The following is a 21178-nucleotide window of genomic DNA, read 5'->3' on the forward strand; positions in this document are numbered from 1 at the left end:
AGTGCTTCCTTTTGGATGAGAAATTAAACCAAGGATCTATCTATTTGTTCAGGTGGATGTTAAAATCCCATGACGCTGGATAATAATAATAATCCTTGCATTTGATATAGCGCTTTTCACGTCAGGAGGACGTCCCAAAGCGCTTCACAGAACACACTGTAAAGTGAATTGACTGTATATTTGTGGGTGAACACGGCAGCCAATTGCGCACAGCAATGTCCCACAAACAGTCATAGATTGAAAATGACCAATTTTATTATTGTTTTTGGAGGGATTATTATTAGGTGTGTGGAGTAAGGAAACTTGCCCAAGGTTTCGCCCTCTGCCTGGAATTGAACTCGGGTCTCTCACTTGCAAAGCGAGTGCTCTAACCACTGAGCTACAGGACTCCTTACTTTCTTCTGGTGTCCTGGATAATACTTTCCCAGATCAATTTTAATGGTCACTTCATGGCTGTTTGTGGGTCATTGCACATTTTGCCTTCCAGTTTGACTACAAAATAGTCACTAAACTACAATAAATCCTATGAAGCTCTATGACAAGCTCTACAAAACACAAGAATTATTGTAAATCTAGACCCAGGTGGAATTTACCCCACAAGTTTATAAAGAATTCAGAAGGGTAGAAAGAGGTAATATGATCACCAATAATGTACATTATTAATTTGAGATGAAAGGTTCACAGCAGCTTCCTATTGTAAGTAAACCTCAATGCTTGTATTCATTCAATGGGAATAGGATTATTTTTAAAAAATGGAAAAATATAAAGAAAGATAGATTACAGGGGCAATGGTGTAGTGGAGAGAGCTGCCGCTTATAAAATGGGAGCTCATCTGCTCGAATCTAGTCTGAGGTGAGGCTTGTGATCTCAGCCAGGGGAATTAAAATGAGCCCCAGCATTTTCAACCTTGCTCTGATCGCTCTTTAGCACCATCTACTGATAATTCACATGCGGCAGCCGGGTGAAAAGATGTAGGCTCGTTCTCTTGACTGCAACCCTCTCTATAGCCGAGTGGCAAGAATCTTAACAAGAGAAATGATCTGGGTCCAAGGCTCACACAAACAATAGATACTTGAGCAAGCTACCAGAGAGAAACCTCCACAACCACAATCAGAGCAGCAATTCAGCAATTAGATGGCTAGGGGCAAAAGGCATACCACAAAGCAGAGTTAGAAAAATTTAACATTTTCAAAAAATGAACATACAATTCACTGAGTAGTCAACTGCTACTGTGGCACAAAAAATCCCAGAGGTTAACATTAACATTTAAACAAAGTGCTGCACAATGGAATGATAGTCCTACATTTTACCCGACAATCTGGAGTGTGTCTTTTTCTGAAACACTGATTGTGCAACATTTTGGGACGTCCTCCCAATGTGAAAGGTGCTATACAAATTTAATTTTGTTGTTGCTTTTCCTGGCTTCTGAGTCAAAGAAACCCTCAGTGCTCATTCTAATAGCACTACCTAAATAGCAAACATTGTTGTTCATCTTACAGTGAGATTCATATTTTCTTAAAAAACTTCTTGGAAATAGGTAATTTTTTTCTTTAAAATATGGTGAACCCATCTTTAAATTCTATTAGTTAAAAAATATTAATATAATAACAATCCTTGCATTTGATATAGCGCTTTTCATATCTTGCTCAGCAACTGAATAAATTGGAACCATTTGGAATTTAATGGATAATGAGAAAGCAGTGGTTTAAACAAATTTCACATGTAAAAGAAAACTCACAAGATTTCACAACTCATCCTTTGCATTACTTCAGGTTGCCAGTCAAACGATTTAAAAGCCCATTTGCAAGTTAAAATAGTCTGAACATTCATACCCACTAAGATAACCTCAGTCCATCCCACACTCTGTGGCACTGCTTGAATCTGGAGACAAGGAGAATCCTTGTGAATGTGAAACGTACTATCCACAAAATGAAAATAGAACAAAACACAACCTGACCTGGAGCAATCTTCCAAGATTAGCAACAAAAAAGATAAATTAGAACTGTTAAAATTTCACCAAGTCACTTGATCATATGAAATGGTTGGTTGTCAGAATCCTTGGAACCAGATACTATCTGCTGTTGTTCAAACATGCAAACTTTAGGTAGATGCTGTAATGATTGGGAATGTTCCCATTCCTATATGTATGCATATGGCAATATTTTGAAGAAATTGTTTTATTGAAAGAAAGCATCCCATGTGTTTCTAAATCTAGTCAGAAAACTGTAACATCCGTACTTACGTTAAGCTGGTCACGGGTAGCAGCATTCGGCTTTAGGTCATGATCAGATGGCCCGCTTCGTAAACTTCGAGCAAGTTTATGATGCTTACTTTCTACTAAATTCTCCTACAAATGGAGAGAAGTATTCATTTTTATTTCAATACTGCTTAACAGACCATTTTTAGCTTGCAATATCACATTTCCTTGCATTAAAATATTAAATGATTTAAAAATTAAATGTAAAGCTCGTCATCCACAACAAACATTCTTGATCACCAATTTCACTTTATAATTTAAGCAAATGTAGCCTTGTAAGAACATTGCAACAACAACAAAATAAATTGATTTTCTGCAACAAATCCGAAACACTAGATGACAAATGCTAAACCTATTTTTAACAAAAACAAATGGGCGAATTAATTCACACATACTCCCCTTTCTTTCTACCACCTTTACAAACTTAAGTCCTTTTACATCCTTCAATAATTTAGATAATTTCAATTGCTTTTTGTAAGATTACTTTTTACTTTTTTTTTTGTTTCCTTGTATCTCCTGAAGCTATTTTTTTAAAAAAGGATTATTTCCTTATTTCCCCAGTGGCATTAGTTTAGTTACATTTCTTTTCCCTTCAGAAGAAAGCTTCTGCCACCTCTTCGCCCAACCTCACAAGTCTTGCTTCACTATCTTGTTGATGTGAATCCCTCAAAAAAAAATTTGGTCACTGAATCCACAACTGTTTGGAACACTGCTATGCATAATTGCACAGGTAACATCAAGTTTAACCTATTTGAACGTAAAGTTTATAAGGCAGAAATAGAAAAGACAAAACACTAAAAGGCTACATTGCTTTCAGGTATAAAAAGTTATTTTGAAATCTCACACGTACCATGGACATTTGAGGATCTGGCACTTTGACAATCTCGGAGCTGGCTAGATTTGGGGATGACTCATCACCATCCTGGGCAAAAGAGCATTTAAATAAAACAGAAGTAAACTGGTCTGCTAGTTACTACTAGAAACTGTCAAAAAAAGTCAAATCTTTGTCCAGTAATGGCAGTAATTGTTTAGTAATGGCATCCTATAAGAGACTGCCTATACATTTAGCTTGTCAAAACGAACATCAGTCCTATTGTGCGTATATTATATAAAAATACACGCACACACTCAGATACATCTAGTCAAGCTGTAATGAATCTTTTATTCAAGCAAACTAGAAAAAAATCAACTTTTCTTCAATTATGTATTAAAGTTACTAGAAACTGCCATAAAAAGTCAAATCTTTTTGACTTTTGACACTTTACATATATTCTCTGAAACGCTTTGAGACGTCTTGAAGATGTGATAAGGTGCTATATAAAATGCAAAGATCATTATTATAATAAAGTAACTAGAAGTGACCCAATATAATTTACACTTGTATAGCGTCTTCATGTCTGGAAGGTATCTGAAAATAATAATAATCCTTGCATTTGATATAGCACCTTATCATGTCATTGAGACATCTCAAAGGGCTTAGGATATTTAAAGAGGATTGACTGTACTTTGTGGGCAAAAAGTCCATTGTGCTCATTTACAATACAGACTTCAACTGTATAGGTGGCTTGAAAGACATTCCATCTGCTAATAACCTCTTCCAGATTTTTTAAAAGCAAATTTCAAGAGAATAATAGAAATTACAGAAAAGGAAGCCACGTCCAAGTAGAATAGTGCTGCCAACTCAACATCTTGTACAGCACACTTCACGTGAGGTAACATCTCAGAGCACTGAACTCTCCATCAGTGCTGGCAACTTATTCTAATTCCCTTTTCATCACATCCTTTTACACGGTGTCTTTAAATTGCACATCTGATGAAATGAGAACGCCCATGAAGTTGTAATTAATTGGATAATGGAGATTTTAACATCAGACAAGATACGAGCTATTCAAGTACAGTATATAATTAATTATTGGAGAATTATTGTAGGCATGAATAATTTGCATGTTCCAGTTGCATAACTAGCACATCTAAAACAGCTACCTTTAAGATAAGAGGAAGTGTAATGCCACATTAACATTACTTTGTTTTCCTCCCCCATAGATACTCATTGAAAATGTGCAGTATAATTTGGGACTAAGCAGTATAATCCCAAAGGAAAAGTGCTGGAGCCCAAGAACTTTTTGTTATTAGGGAGCCAGCCACACAGCCAGCGTTTAATTAAAAAATACAGGATTTCTAAGCAAAACTCTCCCGACCTCCCATCTAATGCAACAAGTAGCAGGAAGTCTAAGTCAGACTTCTCATTCCCAACTGCTTTACAACTGGAAGAGATTAACTCACTTCTATCAGGACGTCAGTGAAAATCCTACAATTGGAATTACAAACATTTTACCACAAATCTATTGTTAACAGAAGAATGCTCTGCTCAAAAAGACAAGAACTGTAATGATTAAGTAATCTGGCAAATAATATCCAGATAGCAACAAACAAAGAACAAACCTTTTCATAATAAACGATACCGTATTCTTTATCTTCACACTTGACACGTGGAAATTCAACCATGAGGTACATGAAATTAGAGCTTCTCTTTTCACTCTGCAACAAAAATAGTGTCTCTTAATGTAAGGCGCAATCAAATGTAATAAATATAAGCACAACTCAGAAGGCACAGCAAGCTTTCAGGCTCATTTGAGTTTATCGCAAAGCTCTAATGACAAAGTTCTGCAACAATCTACTTTATAAATTGAATTTGTCATACAGAAAGAACATGTTAAACATATTTTGCAGTATTTAAAGTCATTCCATGCCATGCAAATTTAACTCCATGTGAACAGTATTACTGTGCTGACTTCTCTCAGGCACAGCTTACCTCATTTATCATCTCGATTTCCCTAAACGTAAGCCGGTCCAGCCAATCTACCTTCACCATGTGACCCTGGCGATGTGCTTTGGTGAGCTTTAGGGGAAGGAGAACATTAAAATAAGCAACAACAACTATTTTGCGTTTTATTAAAATAATAAAGACCATCAACTAACCAAATTATTTTGTAATCCAAAGCTTGACATACATGAACAACACCTTTCATGATGAATGCATATCCCGAAGCTTTTCAGAGACAACAGTGAGCAATGAATAGGGCAAGGAAGGAGAATTCAAGAGAGCTGATCAAAGCAAAGATTCAAGAGGGATTGGGATGGGGCAAGGCAAATGATTTGGGGAGAGTTCCTGAGAGTGAGGGGAAAAAAGTGTGAAGGAGTGAGAAACAAGTCAAAGTAGGAGCAGCAGAAAGCGTGAACAAAGACAAGAATTCAATAGGGTACAGGGAGCCATGCAAGGGTGGGGTAATGAGTGTGAAGTGGGTATAAGCTGCTGCTTTGAATAAGCTGGAGTTTGTGGAAGGAGGTCAGCAAGGAAATCATTGGAGATGTCCAAGCTTGAGGCTTGAAGGTATAGATGAACGTTTCAGCTGCAGAGGTAGGGGGTGAGTTATGAGCACATATACGCAACATTTCAGATAGAAGCACATACTTTGGTTCCAAGCCTGGGATGTAGTGTTTAATGGAAAGCTAAGTGAGGGGTGGTGCTCAAGCATAACACATTGGCTCAGTTAATAAACTTGCATTATATAAACAGATATTTTCATCAGCAATGTCCCATAGACAAACAGCCAATATATTTTAAAGTCGGGGATATATTTGGAAGAGGTGGGGGGGATATAAGCTGATCATTCAGAATGATGAGGGAGTTTGATCGAGTCAGCTCCTGAGACAAGAAGGAGCAGGTGAGAGCTGAATAAGATGGCTTCAGTTTTGCAGTCACTCATTCACTTTGCAATTAGGTTGCGCTACTTAACACCCTTAACAGAATCAGTATGAATATAATAATCCTTGCAATTGATACAGCACTTTATCACTTTTTCGAGATGTCTCAAAGAGCTTCACAGAATATACTGTAAAGTGAATTGACCGTATATTTGTGGGCGAAACGCAGCAGCCAATTGCACACAGCAGTGTCCCACAAACAGTCATGGATTGAAGGAACCAATTTTTATTATTATTTATTTTTCTTGAGGGATTATTATCAGGCGTGTGGAGTAAGGAAACTTGCAAGGTGAATGCTCTAACCACTGAGCTACAGGACTCCACAGTCACAGTGACTACCTTTACTCATGTTGATCCAAAAATACTGTTCTGGGTTTACTTTATTCTATAAGCAACCTATATACCTATAGGATTTAACTCAAGTTTACTAGTCTCTGTAGCCAAATATCTGACTTACCTAATTTATTGTTGCATTTTGCATTATTTCCATTAACATGTTCTCTCCTATCCATTTAGGATATGTGTATCTGCTATCAACTTCTAATATGCTGTTCCTTTCACTTCTCTGTACTGATGTTAATTTGCCAGTGATCAGTACTCTTTGTAAGAATTTGACCAACTCCAAGGATTCCAGAATTCCCTTCACCCAGCTTGACATTTGCAGATTTAAACTACCACATTGTCTGCAAATCTAGGTTATCAGAAACAGGAGACCCAGGCTCAGTTTTAGTCAATGCAATCCAATATGTTGTCAATTCTGCTCAGTTTATTGCCATTGTCACTCTTTGGGCACATTAAATAAGGAGGGAAGAGAAATCTCGAAGCCTGTTTCAACATACTTTAGCATGTTCCATCCTATCCATTTAGCAACAACCACTGTCAGCCTCCTTCCATGTTCTCCACTTCCATTTAGTCTAGATAAGTTGCTTAACTATATTCATTATGTGAAGGGTTTTCAGGTGTTATGACATTAGGCACTCCAACCAAACAACTTAGCTGCAGCTGTTTTATAAATCTCAATTCATCATAACCCAATGCACGGAACCACCATTTTCAAGCCAATGTTCACTGAATTCCCTTGGAAACAAATCACATTTATGATAAAGTACTGTAAAAGTTGTACAGTACCTTATTGAAAAAACAATGTACACCAGTCTCATCAGAAAAAGTGGCTTACTCCCATTTACCTTCAATTTGAGGATCTCTATATCTAATATGTTTAGAACTTTGCAACACATTCAAAGTTTAAAACTTCTTAAGATTTGAGATTTAACCACGAATCTTACATGTGAATACTGAAGACAAGTTTAAGAGCATGGAAAAAAAATCTAAATTAGATTAGAAAACATTCTTGAGGAAGCAGCTAATAACATTAAAACTCTGGTATGCCGCATTTGCAAAAAAAGAATTTAACACTGTCTTCACACTGCTGTGATCAAAGCAGAGCAGAATGCCCCATTGAGATTTCTCCCCACACGTCTGGGCTATTAAAAATACAAACACCCAATTTGAGAATTCTACACAGATGCTCCATTTTGAAATTGAGCCAATTGTTTTACTGAACTAATTACAAGTGCTGCAGGGGTTTAAAGAGAAGGCCTCACCGCCTCCTCAGGGCAATCAGGAATGGGCAATTAATACTGGCCCTGCCTGCACCACCCACCCATATCCTAATAATTACATACTAATGGGACACTGCTGTCCGCAATTGGCTTCCGCGTTTCGCCCACACAGTTAATCTACTTTACAGTATTCTATTCTGTGAAGCGCTATGAGACGTCTGAACGACATGATAAGGCGCTATATCAAATGCAGGGATTATTATTATTGGATCTATAACATTAAAATAATTGTCAAAATGGTCCTGGTAATTCAATGGACCCAATAGTAAAAACCAATTTGTACCGTACCCACCACCTCTGTACGGCAGTTGGGCAATCATACTGCTCCTGAGATCTCTTCAGATGCTCAGTTGCATGGTAATTTATTCCAATGCAGGTCAGACTCATGATTGATACAAAGGTGTATCAGAATTAGGGCTCCACAGTAATATCCACTGGCTCACAGATTTACGCTGGGTAAAAGTGGCAGAGTTTCGATACCAAACATGAACGGATTCACATTCTAAAATGCTACTGAACTCCATTGGAAATGTATCTGGTTCAAAATTGATAATGCAGAATTAGAAAATAAGTTGAACATTTAAAAAGATCCTCAGAATTTCACTTGCACACTGTAAAATACATAATTTAGGTTAAGCTACTTCATATTTCAGTCCCCAAACAATCAGCTGACCCACTCACGATTTAGCCTACACACACTTCAGTTCAATACTTGATGCAATGAGCCCATTGCTTAGATCAAAAATCGGTAGTTTTAAAAAACACACAAAAAAGTGGTTATTTAAAAAAAGTAGTCTGACACTAAATACAAAGCAACCTCCAAAAAACAGTATGCAAGTTAGTAATAAGCCAGGAAGCGATGTCACATTTCAGTGTGTTAAATTAATGCAGTCATCTTTTCAAGCATGCACTTATATAACAACTTCCATTTATATACCACCTTTCCTTTCCCCGAGGAGAAACATCTTGAAGCGCTAAATATTTTAATGTTAATTATTAGAGTTTTTTGTCTAAAGAACTCGAAGCAACAAGTTCTGATCCCAAAAAGGTTAATCATGAAACCCAGCTGTGCCCAATGAAGAGCAAATAAGCAGTCAGACTCAGTTAGACAAACACTTGCACGGTTGTGGGGGAAGAAACAGAATTTGAATGAGACAAGAAACATTCCTTGCCTTCTACCAAAGGTTAGAATTTCTCAGCAGTAAACATTTCAAAGGAGCAAACTACTTACTAGATATTGAATGTTTCAAAGTTAGATTCTGCTATTTATGTTGCATGTTTTCTTTCCAGTGCACAATCTCATCAGGATGCCTGTAGTCTGGCAACCTTCCTAATGTTGGATTCTGACCCTGGCAATACCAGCTGCGTCCCACATTAGGAGTGTTAGTTGACTTAACATGACAGGACACTGAAGATAGACCCACGGCACAGAGGTCTGCTGCAGACACAGCATACAAATGTCACTTTATAATGAGAAGAACTGAGGTATCTATGTGGGGGGCGGGGGGCAGATAAGGCTTTAGAATGAAAAGACTCTTCCACTGAACCTAAACAATACCCAGACATTATGCTCAAATGAAAGATTTACACTAAGCTGTGTTTGGGCAGTTTATCTTTTCAATAATTTCCAGTGATGATAAACTCTAAATTGGTTAAAATGTGTTTAGAATGCATCTAGTTATAGCATGAATGGAGCAGGAACTCAAAATACCTCTTATAAAACGGGTATTTATAATTGTGCACATCTTATGATGTTCTGAGTAAGCTCAAAGAAAGTTTTAATTATGTGCATGCACAGAAAACATCAAGATTTAGTGCTTACTTTTTATTCTGAAGAGCACAGAAAGAAACTTTTTTAAAAAAAGGGGAAAAAGTGCCAATAGTGGATCTTGAAGTCCATTTTCAATGGTTTCTTAAATAGATCAGTCCCTTTCATTTTGTTTGACGGAACAGCAACGTTTGACAGTAGATGTGCCGGAAACTAGTTTTATTCTCAGAAGAGATCTGCCAGGTCACTTGCAGCCTCAGAACAGAGATTATTCCATATTACTTGTGACATTTTACTTCCTTTCAAGTGACAATTCCCCCCTCCTTACCCTTTTAAAATGCAGCTGTAATTATCATCAAGCAATTATTTTAAGCCCTCAATATGCACACATAGCCACAGTGCTGTTGGAAGCACTAGACATCTTTCTGTCAGATACTTACCTTTTCCAACTGTCTCTTGTCTGGAGCCTGAGTTAGAAAGGATGTGTTTAAGGCACTTAAAGCACGGATAAATTTGGGTGAACTGCATTTTTTGAAAAAAAGATTACCTACTAAAATCACTAACCTGTTTTTTCCACATACAACGTGAAGGTTTTAAACTGCTGATAATGAAATAAACTATGTGATTTCTGCGAGAAATCACACAATACAAGTACCAAGAGATTCTTGCAGAAATCACACAGTTTAGTCTTTAATATTAACCATAGTCTTTAATATTAACAGTAGAAAGTTTTAGTTATAGTTGCAAACCTGATATTTTTTACAAAAATATTTTCAGATACACCCTGAACAGTTTAGTGAATGGAATTCTGGATCATAAAATTGCATTTTGTTGAACTGCATCAACATTTATGCCTAGTTTGTCTGCATTAAATAATTCAATATCATAAGCACATTAACAGCAGTGTTTTTTTTGAGGGGGTGTTTAAAAAAGGTAGCACACACCATATGCTGAGTTTACCAGTCACCATCAGCTTTCTGCACAAAGCACACTAAAGACTTGTTCCATATCAACCTTATTCACATAACATAATAACAGATTAATTTCAACAAAATTTAAAGAACGCATTTTGAAGTTTGCATTTATGCATGGAATCAAAAAGGCTAGTGGGGACACAGAAAAAGTAGTTTCTCCCAAAAATGTCCAGGAGTAATAATAATCCCTCCAAAAACCAAAAACAAAAATAAAATTGGTCATTTTCAACCTACGACTGTTTGTGGGACATTGCTGTGCGCAATTGGCTGCCGCGTTCGCCCACAAATATACAGTCAATTCACTTTACAGTGTGTTCTGTGAAGCGCTTTGGGACGTCCTCCCGACGTGAAAAGCGCTATATCAAATGCCACGATTATTATTATTAGGAGTAGAAGTGGTCCCAACCATTCTCAGAGTAAAAATTAAACTCTACAGTTCACTTTTAAGACATCCTGCAGCATACAAATCATCTCACTGTGCAAAGCATTCAACTGGCTATATATTTAAATTCATCCAATCTTTTGGTAGGAGTAACAAACATAACCAAAATACATATTGCATGGAGACATAATGGAGTTGAATCTACATCTACTTCAATCCATGACTGTTTGTGGGACACTGCTGTGCGCAATTGGCTTCCGCTTTTGCCGCAAATATACAGTCAATTCACTTGACAGTATATTCTGTGAAGCACTTTGAGACGTCTAGAAGATGTGAAAAGCGCTATATCAAATGCAAGTTTTATTATAAGCAATTATTTGTGGCAATGGATACCCCATTGTTCTTTGCAGAACATAGCCATTTGGTAAGAGTTTTCCCCTCCACTGCTTTTCTTCACTCCCCGCCCATTCCATATGTTCTAATTACCCAAACTTCAAAGGAATACTTTGGAAAATAACTGAATTTCAAATTGAAAATTAATCATTATTTGAAGCGAACGGCATCATTTTCAGTATTAAATTGCAGGAAAAAAGCTAACAAGCACTTAATGTAACATTCCTCTTATTTTTAGCAGCTAGATATCTGGTACAAATTGTAATCCATAGGCATCACTGTTCTAAGCATATGTTTACTTCAGTTACAGCTCCTAAAAAAAATACATCAACCTACTACTGGATTGATAGTGTTTTGATACAGAAGAATCACTTATAAGGCAGGTGGGTGCACTGTGGACCAGCTGATCCTCTAATATATCCAGTTAGAGTGGAATTATCTGCATTACCAACTACTACCTTATTATAATAATAATCTTTGCATTTGATATAGCGCTTTTCACATCTTCTAGACGTCTCAAAGCGCTTCACAGAATATACTGTAAAGTGAATTGACTGTATATTTGTGAGCAAAATATTATTGTGGGTGAATTATGAAGTTCAACTGTATGGCCATTCTAAACTACAATTGACATTACATATTTTAACAGATACAAGTGTAAAAAATGACCAAGTTCTAGCTACCTACTCCTTTTAAATGCCAACTCCACTGATTTTACATCCACTGAAAGGATCTTGCATAACCATAAAAAGTGCTCAAATTACAGAAGTTTTCTGATCAGGTTCACATCCGCTGAATAAATGCAATGGAATTCAAGACATTTCTTTTAGTACAGGTCATATCACAAATTGTTCTAGTTCTCAGGGACATTTTTCAAAACTTTTTTCTCTCCTCTAACTGCACAATTCTTACCTTTGCTAGACGGCTCATCTGATCTTCTGCTGCATTGCTGCTGGTCCTGCCCGCCGTTTTAGTCGGCTCAAAACCATCTGCCTCAACATTTGGCCATACTTTCAAGTCATGCATACCCTGCCGGAACATGCTGCAAAATTAAGAGCATGAAAGAAGATAGATTACTGCCAACTTCAATTGAATTATAGCTAAAGGTTCATCATCCTCATCTAATTGAGGCATCAACGGGACTCATTGTGAGCTTCAGTCACATGGACATCTATTAAATCCTGAAAAAATCTGTTATGTAGCAAATTTAGACTTCGCTCAAGACAACCAGTAAATAAAACTCGCTACCATTAGCCAATAGTATACTGCTGCTAACAATACTTAAGGATTGTTTGGTTAAAACTGACAAGTCACAAACTAGTAATGAAAGCTTCTCAAATAAAAGTAGGAATCCTACTCATGTTCATTGGATGCTTGTTTATACAAACAAGACTTGTCAAACGAAAACAAATGTTTGAAATAGTGATATATCCTGACTTATTTTTAGAAGATTACACATTTATTCCTGCCTACCATCTCAAACAAAATGATCAGTTATAGAATCCTCCTGAGGTGTGGAAACAGGAGAGAGAAAAAAAAAATCATATAAAACCAATTTTGGATGCTTGTGGGCATTATCAGCATTGTAAGAGTGAAAAGTTTCAGCACTTTCAATTTATTAAATGGAGAAATGCTTGAAGGAGAATATGCGATCCAGGGCTGAATACGTAACAGTTCTTTTGAAAGCCGAAGACATAAAAGAAAATTCTGATTGCTAACATGTGAAATAAAACTGGGAACGCTACCCAAAATAATAAGCCTGAATGATAAGTAGCACAACATCGATGCTCTAATGCTTGGTAAGACAAGCAGTTTAAACGTAAAGCACTGGAGGTCACTCACATGATGGCTCACAAGATTCTGAGTCATTCATAGCTTTCAATTACAATAATACTTCACAGCCCACAATCATGTGCAAATTGTTTATTTCTAACACGCGCAATCTGAAGGAAGAGCATAACTTTAATCCCAACATCAAAACAGACAGGATAGTTTGAGAGAAACAAAAATAAATGAATTAGTCAAGAGCAGACATAAAATCGGGTGGATTTTATTTCAACTTTTAGAATATATAAAGGTCACCATTTCTGAACCACAAAACTTTTAGTCCATTACATACTATATACATGTGGAAAATGTTTAATTACTTGTATAATTCTAGAAATTAGAATACAGTATGAGTGACTGATACCATCATATAATTTAAAAGGGAATTATATCTTTCAGGTGAGTCGCACTGCACTATTTGAAAAGGGAACAAAGTTTCTCCCAATGTCTTGGCTAACAATCTCCCAGATAAAATTACTCATTCACTTCATGGCTGTTAGTGGAACATATCTGTGCACAAATTGGATACTGCATTTGCTAACACTCATAGTCACTATACTTTACAGAAAACCCAAAGTGCTTTCACGTGATTTACTTTTGATAGTGCCTTAAATAGTTGCATTTGATATAGTGCCTTATCACATCTTCGAAACATCTCAAAGTGCTTCACAGAATATATTGTAAAGTGAATTGACAAAATTTTGTGTGCGAAACCCTTATTTTGTGAGGAAAGACACAATACATTATGTCAAACGTTTGAAGGGGAAGAATGCAGATGAGTACCTGGCGGGGAGCAGGGGGAAAAAGAGGGAACTGATAAGTTGTTTGCTCTGGTGGATGAGCTAAATTGGTTGTAGCATATCCACTGAACAGCCACTGAGCTCCACTGTATACTTATCATTTCTCAGTCAATTCTAGATCATGAGTAGAAGTGGTTTACAAAAAGTTACTTCCCAAGCCATTTGGCTCATAAAGTCTTTTCTCCACATTTGTCACCTAAGGTAATTCCACTCTCCGGCACTTCACCATAACCTGAAATACCTATATGCTTGAAGCATCTAAGCAATTCCTTTTGGTTTGGAAAAATAATCAATGGACTCTGCTTCAACCATGCTGTGGGGCAAGGAATTCCTAAATCCAACCATTCACTGTGGGAAGACATTTTCTAAACTCATTCCACTTGTAATTTAAATTATATGCAGGGCTTCTGATTTTGAGGGGTTATTTTTTAAGCAATTTTAGTCTTATAAATCAGGGATTTGTGGGGGGGGGCTTCATTGCTGTTCTAAGAGGACTTGCCTGCGCACATGGAGAGGAAAGAGGCACCCTCATGCATGTCCAGCACCTCCCTCCTCTCAAACACTTTACCAGATGTGCGTGCGCGAAACAGAGGAGGGAGCAGCAGAAAGCGACGCACGTGTGTTGACACAACAGGAGGCCGTAGAGAGCCAGAAAGCGGGAAACAACGTAACCTCGGAGTTAAGTTGAAAGTTATGACAGACATTTATTTTTAAATCCGTAGTTTAAGAACAACAAAACTTGGGTAAGTATGCGAGCAGCAGAGTTCTGAATCAGCTGGATCTTTTGAATAATGGAGCTGGGGAGACCGGCGAGGAGTGCGATTAAGTAATCCAGGCGGGAGGTGACAAATGCATGCATGACGATTTCAGCTGCCTCATTGTACACAAAACTAATAGAAGATAACTAGTTTAATCAGGGTTTATCAGTTAAAATAAAAATTCAGAACCCTTAATTATGAACCCTTTCATTATAGTCTTGCCAACCAGCAGAAATATTTTATATGTATCACCCTTCATAAAACTTGCAAACTTTAGATCATGTCTTCCCTCAACCTTCTCAACTCTAATATAAAAACGTTTCAACTTCTGAAAGTCTCTCTTCATAACAAACCCTTCATCCTCTGGAAAAACATCTGGAGAATTAATGCTGCATCTTTTCTATTCTTATTATAATGGAGTGGCTATTCTGAGAATCTTCAGTTGTAGCTATGCCACAAATGTGCAAGCAAAAACACTTGTAACATATTCATCCAGTTTTTGATCATACTAGTTTGTGGGTGGCAGAAAAAGGAGAACATAAATATTATACTCAAAAATTCTAGTGATCCAAAGAGAAAGAAAGACTCAAACAGTGCAGAAGCAATAGTACCATTCACCACGTGAGAAAGCACATTTCAGCAACCATATTGGAAATCAGGAGGAAGACAGCTTACCCATATTTTCCAAAAAGTGAGACTGTAGTTCCTCCAATTGGCACAGCTTTTCCAGGTCCATAAACATCCCAGATGGTGAGAGCAACCTGAGCGTTCCGTGGTAAATCCGGATATTTCACAGGCAATTTTAGCCATTCATTCCAGCTGAAAGATAGACCACAACTATTTTTGCAAAATTCCTAAATGTACAAAAATGCTATTAATCTGAGATATTATTAAACGAATAATCACCATGGAGGATTTATCAGCCAGTGACAGACAAGAATTCTCTGTGTACTCTTGGGGTATTAATCATGCAAACAATTAATTCTGTAGAGCAGTAGACATGAATCACTTTACTTTCTGACGTTCCCATCACGTTCAAACAGATATGGAAACCGATCAGGGAGACAAAAAACAAGCTTTGTCTAAAAAAACTCGTAGAATTTACAATAGATCTTATTTCTATTTAACATGAAAATACCTGAAGAATGAACAGCATTTTCTTAAATGGATAGGTTAATATTATACACCAGATACTTTGGACATTTGCAGTTTTATTATTATAATTTGTTTTAGTGTCATGATGTGCAAACTGAGAACTAGTCAACAGAAGAATATTGAAAATTTCCTAGGTCTACTATACTTGAAGGATTAAAAAGACATTTACGTTGGGTGCCATGGTTCTTCTACCCTCATAAGATGCACAGATACTCACACACATTGGATAAAATGAGTCACTCTGATGCATTGTTCAAAAGAGCTGATGGATCGATACTCTGTATGTCTAAGAGTCTTCAACTTTGGGCACTAAAAGTGGAATCTTTATTCCAAGCACTGACAATCTTTATCTGGAGTAGCAAAGAAATTAGCTCTCAAATAAACACAATACTAAATTTCAGGGTGAAAGGATGATCCCACATCTTGCAGACACCACATTGTACACAAAACTAATGGAAGTTAGCTAGTTCCAATAGTACAGGAAAACAGACACACATATTCACACACACGAAAAAACATTTATGGCAAGACAGTTTTAAGTAAATTTGTTTCCAGATAAATGCCGCATGATCAGCACAACAAGAAACAATAATACTAATACGGTTGTCGATACTTCAGACTATCCCTACTGAATCATTTCATCTGTTTCAAAGTAAAATTTTTCACATTACATTAAAGGGAGTTGCCTAGATTATGTGACGCTCCATGACTAAATTCAATAAACTAGTGGTAGGGATAGACGGGTCCTTTTCAGATTGGCGGGATGTGACTAGTGGAATGCCACAAGAATCAGTCCTTGGGCCTCAGCTATTTACCATCTACATCAACGATCTAGATGAGGACATCGAAGTTAATATATCTAAATTCGTGGATGACACAAAACTAGGAGGAAGTGTCAAGACAGAGGACGACATTAAAAAAATGCAGCGCGACATAGATAGGTTAGGTGATTGGGCAGGTAGGTGGCAGATGAAGAATAATGTAGGGAAGTGCAAAGTCATCCACCTAGGTAGCAAAAACAGTAGAGCGGGTTATTTTTTAGAAGAGGAGAGATTAGAATGTGTTAATGTCCAGAGGGACTTGGGTGTCCTTGTACACCAATCACAGAAAGTTAGTCTGCAGGTGCAGCAGCAATTAGGAAGGCGAACGGTATGTTAGCATTCATTATGAAAGGATTAGAGTATAAGAGTAGGGAAGTCTTGCTGCAACTGTATAGGGCCCTGGTGAGACCACACCTGGAATACTGTGTGCAGTTTTGGTCTCCTTATTTAAGGAAGGATGTACTTGCCTTGGAAGGCTACAGCGTAGATTTACTAGGTTAGTACCAGGGATGAAGGGGATGAGTTACGAGGATAGGCTGACCAATTTGGGCCTATATTCTGTAGAATATAGAAGAATTAGAGGGGATCTTATAGAAACCTATAAGATCATCAAAGGGCATGATAGAGTAGATAGTGGGAGATTGTTTCCCCTGGTTGGAGAAACTAAAACCAGGGGTCACAACCTTAAAATCAGAGGCCAGCCCTTTCGCACTGAGTTGAGGAAGAACTTCTTCACTCAAAGGGTGGTGAAAGTATGGAACTCACTACCCCAAAGGGCTATTGACGCTCAGTCCTTGAACATATTCAAGACTGAGATAGATAGATTTCTTATTGCAAAAGGGATTAAGGGATATGGGGATAAGGCAGGGTCAGGTTATTAGCTGGAGTTGGATTAGAAGATCAGCCATGATTGAATGGTGGGGCAGGCTCGAAGGGCCGAATGGCCTACTCCTGCTCCTACATGTTATGTCAAACTTGAATCCCTTTTAGTCAAAGAAACTAGTTATTCAGAAACAAAATGCCAAAAAACTACAACGCTGGAAATCTGAAACAAAAAACAAAAGTCGTTGGGAACACTCAGCATGTGTAAAACCTGTTCCTAAAGAGACCACATTCAAAAAAGCACTATATCAAATGCAAGGATTATTATTATTATAGGTACTTACTTCCATCTTGTACTGAATGCTTTGTAAGAAGTCCGAACTGGAAGAGCTAAGGGTTTCCCTTCCGCAAAGACCTGGCAAGTTACGTAAAGATCAGAGCATGTTTCCTGATACAGGCCAGAAAATTTAAGCAATGGATCCTCTAGAAGAGCTTTGTAGCTTTTCTGCTCTCGTTTTCCTTCCAAGCTTCCTCTGTAGAGATGAAGAAGACAATTTGATTGCAGAGAAAATAACTATCTGCATTCATTACCCTGAATCAACAAATATAAAGAAAAACATCCAGTGGAACATCTATATTCTTATAACTCTCATCCTAGTGAAAAGAACGTTAGAACATAAGAAATGCTGGACAAAAAAAAGACCAGGGTCCATCTAGTTCGTCTTCCACTTACCTGGCGGTCGTATGCACATATGTCCCGAACTACCTATGTACTATATCCCATGTTATTTCCTAAAAGAAAATTATCTAATCTGTGTTTGAAGGAATCAACACCTCCTGCTTCAACCGTCTCCCTAGAGAGCCTATTCTACAGGTTTACTACACTCTACACTCATTGAAATAGCGTTTCTGTAGATTTGTTCCAAATTTATCCCCTTTCAATCATATAGTCAAAGACTTTTTGAAGTTCAATTTTTGAGCCCTTTAGATTTAAATTTTATATTAAATTTTAGATGTCATTAGCTAAGCCAATATTATGGCCTCAAACAATTTTTAACTGCGTATATTCAATTCGTATTTCAGTTAGCTTTGTGCACACCGAAAGAAAAAANTCACTAGTTAAAAAGGAAAATAAATGTACACAATAACCACTTGGCAAATTCCATAAGGGGTGACGTGAAGTACTGGAAAACAGTACATTCAGAAGTAAACAAGCACAGGTAAGAAAGAAACTACAAAGGCTTAAGAAACAGCAAAAAACAATTAACCAAAATAATTCACGGTATTAGTTTTAGAAATAAATGCAAAGGAGCCTGGTTAGAAATTGGATAGATGGGGCACAAATCCTGCCTTTAGTGGTTAAGATTTGAGCAATAGCATCTTTTTCAAATCTCACTTTTATACATACAGTCTCAATGTACAATTGTTTATACAACAATTGCAAGACGAATAGAGGACAAGTTCCGCAGTCAAGATAGGATATTTGAAAACTGCAGCTGCGACATTAGGAAGTACAAATGAGTGCATAACTCGGATTATTAGCTGTGCGCAATTAGCTGCCGCGTTTCGCCTACAAAATACAGTCAATCCGCTTTACCGTATATCCTATGAAGTGCTTTGAGACGTTTCAAAGACGTAACAAGATGCTCTATCAAATGCAATGATTATTATATTACTATATTACTATTAAATCAGATTCATCAAATTAGATACATGACCAAAAATGCAAGGGTCATCATGAGGCGCACACAGAACTCAGTGTAAGGTAATACCAAACAATAGCCTCCTTACAATCCTCCCTGGGAAGGTGTGTGTGTGGTGGTGGGGGGGGAGGGGGGCCAGGGGCAGTCATGGCTTTACTCTTAAAAAAAATGGTGAACTTCACCTACAAAATAGTCACTACACTTTAAAATAAATCTCACAAAGCTCTTTGAAACACCTACTCACGTGAAAGGCACTTTGTCAAATGTATAGATTATTAACTTTATCCCAAACCCAGAGGAGATTACTCATGGGGAGGGGGGGGGGAGAGGAGATGGGGGGTGAAGAGAGCGAAACGGGTGGTTGGAGATTTATTTCCCTGCCAAATTCTCTATACATGCAGAGCTAATGATTCTCTGGTAATTTCTGAGAGGTGGGGGTGAAGAAAACAAGATGTAAGGTCAGATGATCATACATCCCCAATTTCCAGTGATGATCCCTGGATGAGGTATTATGTTCTCTACCAAATTTGCTGTCTCGAGCTGAGCAATAAACGAGCAAGAAAGATAAAATTCTAACAGATACCCTCATCAGAAAAATACAGCCATTATTAATCTAACAAGTTTCTCCAGTGTTGTCAGCATTAGGAAACGTGGTGAGTTTTTTAAAAAAATATACATGTCCCCAGATTTGATTTACAAAACATGGTCAGGAATCTGAGGGGTAGTGTGGAAGTGGATAGGGGAAGAGACTCCCAGCGGTGGTGACACCAGGAGGAACAAGCAGTTGATATCTAGAAGATTATACATAGACTTACCCCGCCATGCAAACACACATAACTCACACACACATCACACCACCATCAGTTTATTACAGTTCGTTACAATAATATTTATTACCAGAGGAGGGTTAATGACTCTTCTGGATTATTCAAGGGGGAGAGAAAGAAAGAGAAGACTCTTTCATCCACAGAGTACAGTCAGTCAATCCACTTTACAGTATCTCAGTGCCATGCAAGGATCCGAGCTACAAAAATTCCCAAAAGTCTACTCTCACCTTGAATGGCCACTCTACTTAAGAGTAATATTATTATACTATTACTATACAAGTAATATTATTATTACTACTCTTCAGGAGAGTGAACATACATCCCCGATTAAGGTTCCCTGGGCAAATAAGCACTCCGAGACGCTACTCCGTGTGGAGTCCTGTAGCTCAGTGGTTAGAGCACTCGCTATTCAAGCGAGAGACCTGAGTTCAATTCCAGGCAGAGGGCGAAACCTTGGGCAAGTTTCCTTACTCCACACAGAGCCTAATAATAATCCCTCCAAAACAAAAAACAATAATAAATTGGTCATTTTCAATCTACGACTGTTTGTGGGACATTGCTGTGCGCAATTGGTTACCGCGTTCGCCCACAAATATACAGTCAATTCACTTTACAGTGTGTTCTGTGAAGCGCTTTGGGACGTCCTCCCGACGAGAAAAGCGCTATATCAAATGTAAGGATTATTATTATTATTATAAGAGCACTATAAAATATACAGTCAATTCGCTTTACAGTATATTCCGTGAAGCACTTTGAGACGCCTGAAAGACGTGATTAGGCGTGATATCAAATGCAAGAATTATTAATATTATTATTAAGCTGTTGCGGTAGTAGTAGCAGAAGAGGGAGGGAGAGAAGTATGGTAGGAGGAGGGGAAGAGTTGAGTGAGAGAGGGAGGGAGGGAGGAGAATGGTGAGAGAAAGAGAGACTCACATCTTGAGCTGGACGTTGATGTCCAGGTCACAGCTGTAAACATAACAGAATCTCTCGGTGTCACCCATCACAGACTCTCAACCCAGAGAGACACAGACAGACACACAGGGAGACACACACACACACACACAGGGAGACACAGATAGACAGACACACACACAGGGAGACACAGACAGACACACACAGGGAGACACAGACACACACACACACACAGGGAGACACAGACAGACAGACACACACAGGGAGACACAGACAGACACACACACAGGGAGACACAGACAGACACACACACACACACAGGGAGACACAGATAGACACACACACACAGGGAGACACAGACACACACACAGGGAGACACAGACAGACACACA

General features: G+C 37.8%; 1 protein-coding gene across 5 annotated transcripts in view; it reads right to left on the reverse strand.

Moving 5' to 3' along the window:
- Window positions 1-20935, reverse strand: part of pik3c3 (phosphatidylinositol 3-kinase, catalytic subunit type 3) — a 55484-nt gene extending 34549 nt beyond the window's left edge. For 2 of the 5 annotated variants that reach the window (XM_042335538.1, XM_042335532.1), the window contains exons 1-9: window positions 20808-20935; window positions 17689-17877; window positions 15222-15365; window positions 12074-12203; window positions 9853-9879; window positions 5070-5156; window positions 4700-4795; window positions 3108-3179; window positions 2243-2347 (exon numbers count right to left, since the gene is read on the reverse strand). In XM_042335538.1, coding sequence (XP_042191472.1) covers window positions 2243-2347; window positions 3108-3179; window positions 4700-4795; window positions 5070-5156; window positions 9853-9879; window positions 12074-12203; window positions 15222-15365; window positions 17689-17877; window positions 20808-20875 — 918 coding nt within the window. In that variant the 5' untranslated portion in view covers window positions 20876-20935. Of the gene's footprint in view, window positions 1-2242; window positions 2348-3107; window positions 3180-4699; window positions 4796-5069; window positions 5157-8875; window positions 8954-9852; window positions 9880-12073; window positions 12204-15221; window positions 15366-17688; window positions 17878-20807 lie in introns of those variants that run through there. The other 3 variants (XM_042335548.1, XM_042335544.1, XM_042335549.1) reach the window with 2 other exon arrangements.
- Between the last annotated feature and the right edge of the window lie 243 nt (window positions 20936-21178).

The sequence above is a fragment of the Callorhinchus milii genome, unplaced genomic scaffold, assembly GCF_018977255.1.
Source record: "Callorhinchus milii isolate IMCB2004 unplaced genomic scaffold, IMCB_Cmil_1.0 Scaffold1, whole genome shotgun sequence".
Lineage (NCBI taxonomy): Eukaryota > Metazoa > Chordata > Chondrichthyes > Chimaeriformes > Callorhinchidae > Callorhinchus > Callorhinchus milii.